Source organism: Pogona vitticeps, chromosome 6 (genome assembly GCF_051106095.1).
Source record: "Pogona vitticeps strain Pit_001003342236 chromosome 6, PviZW2.1, whole genome shotgun sequence".
Taxonomy (NCBI): Eukaryota; Metazoa; Chordata; class Lepidosauria; order Squamata; family Agamidae; genus Pogona; species Pogona vitticeps.
The window spans coordinates 87,818,525-87,827,480 of record NC_135788.1 but is presented as its reverse complement, the minus strand read 5'-3'; the positions used below and the strand labels follow the sequence as shown (position 1 = coordinate 87,827,480).

The 8,956-nt window shown below is 40.5% G+C and overlaps 1 protein-coding gene across 5 annotated transcripts in view; it reads right to left on the bottom strand.

The window, feature by feature from the left end:
- Positions 1–336: 336 nt before the first annotated feature.
- ADAM11 (ADAM metallopeptidase domain 11) overlaps positions 337–8,956 on the bottom strand; it is an 88,022-nt gene continuing 79,402 nt past the window's right edge. For 2 of the 5 annotated variants that reach the window (XM_073004145.2, XM_078377801.1), the window contains exon 26: positions 337–3,300. In XM_073004145.2, coding sequence (XP_072860246.2) covers positions 3,279–3,300 — 22 coding nt within the window. In that variant the 3' untranslated portion in view covers positions 337–3,278. Of the gene's footprint in view, positions 3,301–6,314; positions 8,510–8,956 lie in introns of those variants that run through there. The other 3 variants (XM_073004146.2, XM_078377802.1, XM_078377800.1) reach the window with 2 other exon arrangements.

Genomic DNA, 8,956 nt, shown 5'->3' with positions numbered 1-8,956 from the left:
CTGCAGTTTGAATTATTGCTCTAATGTAAAACTATGACTTCCTTTGCATGTCCACTTTCCAAATCACACATAACAAAGCAGATGACATTACTGGAGAGAATACACCACGAGAATCCGAAAGACACATTTCTCTGAAGATGTTCTGTGGGACTGAGAGGAGCATTCCTTGCAGTAGTCAAAAGGGAAATCCTTCTTTAATTTGTTTTTAATATACAGGGATTTATTCTCCCCTTACAGTTAGAGGTTAGCCTAATCAAACCTTGTTAAAAACTGTAGCAAATTAAAATATAGCTCCAAAATAATACATAGGGGGGAAAAAAAGATACTAACAACCACTTACATTGTAAACAATTATGTTTGTTTATTCACAATTTATTCTGTTCTGTTTTAGATTTTACATTATGTTTTAGTACATTTGTATATTTTTAGGGCTCTTTCAAATAGAACATTTGTTCTCTCTTTCTGAAAAGAATAGAGTCTCTCTAAAAACAAACTTGGGGAGAGAAGAAATCCTCGTCCTTGTTTGGGCTTCTCTACTTCTTATTGGTTTTTTAAAACTAATTTTGAGTATGAATTGAAATCTTCCAACCCGAAGCTCTCACAATGGATATGAAGTTCAATTAAAAGTGCTGAGTGTTAAACATCACTTCATGAACTATGCACAACTAATTCTGGAGGGGAGAAAATAACTTGGGAAATCTCAGGAATATCCCTGGACAAATCATCTGGGTGGTGGGGGAAAATGCTGAAAACACCAGTGTGGAACAGTAGAACAAGCAATCCATTTAAAAGAGTCCTTGGTGTTGTTTTCTAACCTTATTTTATGAATCATCTAGAGAACTTTGGTTGTTTGACAGGTAAAAGTGTAACAAATAAATGAATAAATTCCATTAATTTATAAAACATTTTAAATTTCTTTTTTTTTCAGCATTTGTTGTCAGTCCAAAATTTCCCCAACATCTGAGTTCAGGTTTTGCAAAATTTACCTTAATGTTAACAGCAATGCTTACAAACCTCTAGTGATCTGTATGTAGCGAAATCAAGAGATCCAGTCTCAAAGCAAAGTGAAAGTGCATGCTGAAGTCGGTTTCCTCCTGTTCAAAATAAGGAGTCAAGAGACCTAACTGTTTAAACAGCTACTTTCCCTTTTTGCCTCTGCCAGATGTGTTTCTATAACTTACAAGGTGTGTCAGGGCAAAGATCAAGAACCTGGCATGGGAGGCAGGCCAGTTCCTTTTTTTAAAAAAAGATCTATTATATCCTTTTATTGAAGAACAACTGAATGGAACTCCATTACATTGCTCAGGAGTCAACATCAAATCATTAATGTGCAATCACACATTGGCTAATATCCTGCTATATAACTTTCATCTGCCTTAAGAGTGATGGCATCAATAGCAGGAGGAAAGTTTTAGTAATTAAAGAGCTCCCACTTCTCTCCTGTGGCTTGTCCAACTCACATGTAATCAATCTCATTGTGTGCGAGCTGTGGGAACTCTCGGATGCAAGGAGGAACTCTTTAGTTACTGAAAATCTTTCCCTGCTGTTGACATAACCACTCTTACATAGATGTAATTTATACATCAGGATTTTGGGCGCTGTATTTAAGGCCAGTCTTCCCCACTTTAGTGTTCTCCAGATGTGCAAGGACAATTCCCCATAATCCCCACTAAAATTCAAAATCTTGCATGGACATCTGCATAGCTGAGGTCAACCTGGCAAAGATGGAATATAAGCCATAGATCCCTGGAATGACTAACCAGTTTCCGAATTTGACTTGAACCAAGGATCTGCAGAGACTTCATGAGGTATCCAATACCTCTTTGGCATTCACAAAGGTGATATTCATCTTGTGTATTTTCAAGCTAGAGATTGTGGGGGCAGGGGGAAACTGGAAACTTTGTTTTTTAGTGCCAGGATTCACTTTAAGTGATGTTAAAAAAAGAGAAGAGCATTTCTCTAAGCAGATGAAGAGTGAAGGCTTTTCATTTAACCTTTTCCCCCAGAAAATGTCAGGGCTTATCTCTGGGTTATCTCATGCAGTAATAAAGAAGACCATGCCACTGAACATGAGCAGAGCACAGTGCTTAGCCAGCTACAGAACCCCAGGATTTATCGAATCACAAAGCACCCTCAATCATTTTTCCCACGTAAGGAGAAAAGTTACCAAGTCAAACAATGTGATTCCTAGGTTGAGCCCTAGTCTATCTGTTGTAGAAACCAGCTACTGGAAGAAGAGAACACCAATCCTATGCATGCACACTTATTTTGAAGCACCTCCCTTTGAGCACAATGAGACTTACTTCCTAAAAACAGGCACAGGATTGGGCAGTGCAAAAAAATTAAAATAAGCTTTGCCAGAGGTCAATTGCAATATGAGCCCCGAGGTCCATGAAACAGCTAATAGGCCCTCTGAAAAGTTGGGATAAACACAATACAATTTGCAAGACCGAAGTTGTTATATCAAAGCAAAGTCCTTTGAAATAACTCTTTCTCCTTGGCACGTTGAGAAGATGAAGCAAAGCAGGACCTAAGTTGCCAGCTCAAACCAGGTATCCTTAGAAGAATACAAATCTCACAAATTAACTAATTGAACTTTGCAAACTGCTTGGTAGAGGTCAAACACAGTAAGAGTTGAAACAGGAAAATAAAAGGGAAAAGGGGCTTTCCCTTTTGAGTCTTTAAGATATGGCAGTTGGATGCATTTTAGTATTTTTTTTCCTTTGTAATATATATTAGGATTCTGTATGAATTCAAACTTTAAAATATTGGCCTTGTTTTTATTTGTGGCCAGGACTTGGTGGTAGGGACAGGAGGTATCAGGAGAAGAACACTAATGGTTCTCTTTTAAACATTGGCAGGTTATGTGCGCAGTGTAGCAGGAGACACAAAAGGAGAAGGCCTGGCATCCAGTGGTTGGCATTTGCCGGAGTGGAAGACTCCAAAGTGTTCTTTCAAAGGAGTGTGGACCCTTCCCCTTGCCCAGCCTTCAACATTCAACATGTGTAATGAAAGTACAATGTGTATCTACAAGAATGCCCAGCGATGGCCCAAGAGTGAGTCTTTGAGCAAATCACAGTATGCAGACAAGGCTTCTTAGCTGAAGACAGGCCAAAACATCAGCGTCCTCCTGTGTGCCTATGGGCTGGAGAGTGTGGGAGATGGCCGGGATCCCAGGTGAGTGCAGCTCAAAATCAGCTCTCCCCACTGTTGTGCTCTGTGTCTTGTGACGCCCCTTTCGTTGTCTTCTTCTTCCTTACTGCCCCACCTTGAAGCTGTTAAGAGCCTTGATCCTTGCTACTGTGCGAATGTTAAAAAAGGGTTCAGGTTGTCTGTTGCACTAGGAACTATACATCTTTGCACATGCGCAACCTCCACCACGTACCTATGTATGCATGCATGCATGCACGCACATACCCACATACCCACACACAGCTGCTAACTTTAAACCAGAGTTTGGAAGAGTTATATTTTTTAAAAGGACTATAACACTCAGAACACCCCAACCACCATAGTCAAGGACTATGCTGTCAGGAGCAGTATGGGAATTGTAGTCCACAATGTAACTTTTCCAAGTTCTGCTTGATACATACATACACACCCCCAACAGTATACACTTGTAGACCTTCCAAAAGTGGATTACTCAAGGCCATTCACAAAGTAACTGCAGAACGTATATGCAAGTAGTTTCAAAAATCACCCAGCCTGACAAAACATTTCCCTGATGCTTATATAAACAAATGTTGGTCCCAGAAGAAAACAACCTTACCTGGTTTGAATGTCAGTTTGCCAACCATCAGTTCTCAGTGGAATAAAAAAGCCCAGCATAACATATCTAACTCTAACTAACCTCAACTGCAAGATGGAAGCAGTCACAGCACACATGCTTTAACTGTGCAATGCTTTCTCTTTCATGAAGCTCCAAAGGGAAAGGAAGGGGAAATTTATTGGGAGTTACAGGAAGATGGAGTAAGCTAGAAGAGCATCACATATTTTGCTTGAAATTACGTCTAGAGCATGGTAACTGTTGGCTGGCCCATTAGGACCAATGGCACAGTACCTGATCTCATGCTGACCCTGGCCAGCCTACTTCTACCTGCTCCACCCAATTTCTGCTTCTGGGTTGCCTGTGTTCATGTATATGAGTGCCTATATGGCTGTTCCATGTATATGTGCCTTCTGTCACCCATTCAGAACAGGCAGCAGGTGCCACGGGGTGTGGCAGAATGCCATCCTTATTGCTGGCTTCTGGAACAGCAGGAGAGGGGTGGAATAAAACCTGATTTTTCAAAAGAATAAATAAATAAAACAAATCTGCCTCCATGTGCAAAACTGGACTGGAAAGCCTTGCTACCAGCTCAGGAGGTAGTTGATCAATGCATTTAATTCCCTTAAAGCTGGATTTGCAGGTTCTTCCTTCAATGGGTAAACCGGATGAGTGAGACTTAGTCTGAACTGTAATAGCTGCCCAAAGAAGACAAACATTCCATTTATCATATGGCTAGGTAAGGCTTACACACTATCTGTCCTGTACCTTAGCTGAACAATGGCTATTGTTATTATGATATGTTTAAGAGCAGGAATCTGAACTTTCCTAAATCTCAATTCCCTTTTTAAAAAATTTCCCATCCCTCCAAGACTGAACTAGCAACCCTAAGGGAAGTCAATGAGGAAGGGATGGGGCAGGCTGAAGGTCAAAGCAGCCTTCAGAGAAAAGTGTATTTCCTGCTTTTGTAATATTTCATTTGCAATCTCAAATGCTTTCTTATAGGTAACTCTGGAATTAGACGTGCAACAGATGCTATTGTTTACATTCCAGAGATAATCCTAAGGAGACATATAAAGATCTTTTAATATAATTCTATATTTATAGTTTTGCTTGTTTGTTTGTTTGCTTTGTCAAATGAGGAAGTAGTTTCATCTAGAAATCGATTCTTCTGGCCATTGGCTTTCAGAAAAGATGCTGAAGGCTAAACTAAATGCTGTGGTCAATGCCATTCAAGACCCTTTTTTGTTCTATTTTCTTTTATATCACACCCCTTTTCTTTTTCACTTCTAAAAACTTTTTGAAACTCATGTGTGGGGATGGGGAGATAGTTTTTTGAAACAAATACTATTTGAAGGGAAACCTTAAGCATAAACTAACCCCAATCCATGTGTGTTTGATTTAAGAGAGAGAGAGAGAGAGAGAGAGAGAGAGAGAGAGAGAGAGAGAGAGAGAGAGAGAGTGTGTGTGTGTGTGTGTGTGTGTGTGTGTGTGTGTGTGTGTGTGTGTGTATTAGGAAAGTGTAACAAGTTGAGTTTTTAAATTCTTTCTTCTAATCTAAATTTTCTAAAGCTAGTTACTCTGTAAAAAAACCTATAGGAATATCCTTTATGTTATAATGGAGCAAACAGAACTTTGAGGAACAATTTAGACTGGGGAATAATGCTTGGAGAAGATCCTGCTTCTGTGACATTCCCCAACTGACTTAATCCCCTTCCAAAATCTGCAGGAAATGTATAACTGGTTGATCTTGCAGAATTTGGCTTTACCTTATTAAACTGTAAGTTGGGGTTCACATTATCAAAAATCATAATCATATCCTCATCCTCATCACCTATGAAAGAAAGATCACTTCAGAAGAAAAAGATACCCTGGTCTTTGGCATGCTAGTTTACAACATGTAAAGAGATTGTAAAGGGATAAAGTGGAGGTGTGTTCACATGAGAATCTATCTAGCAACTGATGCAGCTGCCCCTCATACCACATCTGCAAAGGCTAGGCTCTACCCATTTTCGAATTATATTTCCTGATGTTACTTCCATTTGGCTCCAATGAAATAAACTGGAGCCAACTTTCAGGTAAGCAAGACAAACCTGATGTAAAATGTGCAGAAATTCCATTATTTGTTATTTAAGTAATCAAAGATGGGAGGAATGTCACCTCTATCCCAGTGTTGGAAAAGGGAGGTTCAACCCTCAGTCAGGGTGAATATCCCCCATCCCTATCCACTAGTGATGCTAAATGTTGAAGCTGGCTTACTAGTTGCAGATGTAGTGGGAAGGATGTTTGCAATCATCTGGAGTGGTTGAAATGACTAGATAGGCGGGATATAAATACAATAAATAAATAATTAATTAATAAATAAAAAAGTTATTTGCCACACCAATTATTAGTTACTAATTTCTTCTTCATATGGCCGTAATTTTCGTCCTTAATTTTTGAGCCTAACATTTTTTTCTAAATGGCGGGGTGCGGGGTGCTAAAGACAGGTGATGCTGTTCTGCTGCAATACAACCCTTTAGGTCAGGGTAGCCAACTCTGAGAGGCCTGGGGTCCAATTTTTCACCAGCACCACCCCATGGTGTGCCAAGCCTGAAAGTGAGCACATTTTAAAAACAAAACTAGAATGATTACTTCTATTTCTGATGAAGGTGACTTCAAGAATATTCTAAGCCCTCCCAGAGGCCTCCACTCACAAAAATAACAATTTTATGTTTTTTTAAAAAATGCAACTGGCTGGCCTTGTGGTGGGGAGCTTGTATTACTTTGTGGGGAATGTACTTGGCCATTCATGGTGCAGATTTGGACAGAAAAATGTATACAAAGCAGTAAGGTAGACTAGCTAATTCACTAATAGCCTTGCAGGTTGGGGCAATTCTGGAAGCTGTAATTCAAAAAGTATTTTTTCTATGCTCCTATAGCAGAATATCCTTTGTTTCTACTATGTGCATTACCTTGTTTCCCCGAAAATAAGACCTAACCTGAAAAAAGCCCTAGTATGATCTTTCAGGATGCTTGTAATATAAGCCCTACCCCCAAAATAAGCCCTAGTTAAGTGAAACTCCACCCTCCATCATTCTGCAGCATTGTGCAGCAACCAGAAAAAGATGACATGACTGTAAAAATAAAACATCCTCTGAAAATAAGCCCTAATGCGTTGTTTTGGAGCAAAAATTAATATAAGACCCTGTCTTATTTTCAGGGAAACACAGTAGCTGCTGGTAGAATTGCAAAGCCAAACAATTCATAGATTCCCTTTGAAAGGGAGTCCTGAATTTATGAATGGCTTAGGTGTCTATCAAGGATTTTTTTAAGCATCTGAACTTGAATTCTGGGACATAATTCACCATAATTCCATGAATTTTAGTCTTTCACTGTTGGATGGAAACCAATGTGCAAAGAGAAATGGTTGAGGCACTAAAACTACTGTATAAGGCGCCTTCAAGGATCAAAGTTACCTGGTCACATCCTAATACCCATTAATATGTCAAAGTGGACCTTTTCACATATCACCCTCTAAATCTTCATTGTGAAATATTAGTAATGATGATGTACAAGAAGAAAGCATATAGAATACCTTTTGCAGAGCTGTGAAAAGTTACTCTTTTGGATGGTCACTCCCAGAATTCACCAGTCACCAAGGCCACGGTGAACTGTAGCTAACATAAATAATATTCCCAAACTCTAGTTTTGTTGAGAACGGGGGGTGGGAGTGGGGGGTGGAATAGGGATGGATAGCATTGCCCCACTTGCTAATGTTCAGTTTCACCCAGCTCAAAAATGGACCTGTGCCGAACACTGCCTTAAGTGTTTATAGCTGCCGTCAGTAGGCCCTTAGAGACAATGTCCCCTGCCCTGTTTTGCTCTCTAAAGATGGTGAACCCTATATGGATTTATGAAGAGCACCAGATAAATACATTCATCCTTCAAGGTTTTAGGGACAGAGTGAAATGAGGGGGAGATCAGCCAAGTTAAACACATGCCATTTCCTCACTCCCAGCACCTTTACAAGCCCTGGCAGTGAATGTACAAAAGCCTGTTCTCATTCGTGGGTCTTGTTGGTTGGTTGGTTAAAAATGCTATGTACCATGTGCCCAAAAGCAGATTTGTGCTGTTGCAAAATATACCTCTCTAGGAACAAAATGATACGAGAATTACAGGTGGGGAAAACAACCACTGAAGAAAGTATGACCTAGTTGACACCACAAATAACCTTTCCCCTATTTAAAAAAAAACCTCCTGAGGCTCAATTCTCTCCAAGGAAAGGGGCAGGGTGTTGTGTCTTCCAGGCCCGAAAGCGGAGAAAAGGTGTTCAGCTTTAGTCCTGTGCAGCGTGGCGTGGATCCAGCGTTTTACATTCCTTGGTGGGCATACCAAAAGTGAGGCACAAATGTAGACCTGGGAAGGTGTAAGTAGCTTCTCCTGTCCTTTCATCCCTTGAGGATAGTTGTGAGATGACATGATGGTAAGAGAGAGGCTTGTGGTGGTCCGAGGAAGATCGGTTCCCACAGTGTGAGGCACAGGAGTGCAGTGCAGGCTCCCTCCCTTTAAAGAGAGTGTGTTTTTTCCTGCTCATGTTCATCCAAGAGGCAAAGGAAGACTTCGTGGCTTGGGACGTAGGTTATCTGCTGCCCAGCAAGAGGAAAGGAAGGCCCCTTTACCTTCCTCACCACCCCAGGATAAGAATACAGACCCAGCAGCACAAAGATCAGGGTTAAGATATGGGGCTAAGCCCCGCCCGACCTGTAACACAGAAGCAAGGGGTAGTTTAGAGGCAGTCCATTAGTAATCAAGGAGCACAGGATGGAAGTGATTGTGATGCTACCCTGGTTTGATTAAAAGAGCCAGATGCATCCCTTGCCTTACCTGCTTCAACGCTATTGAGGAATCTACAAGTTTTTCCCAAGGTTTGCTGTAAAGCTGTCCGTCTATAGTGCACTCCCCATGCTGTAGAATATGGGCAGCACAGTTATTTTCATTTGGCAGGAACTATTTTGCGGGACACATATTCACAGGAGTAGGCCATATCAGCAGATCGGGGGGGGGGGATTTGCAATTTTTAAATGATATTGGTATTATTTAAATTTTTAATGACATGGCTATGAACTGCAATGATTGCTAGAATGGGTTTTTGTTAACTGAAAAAAAAAGTTTACCAGTGGGCATGTCTACATGGGCTCATTGGAGCAG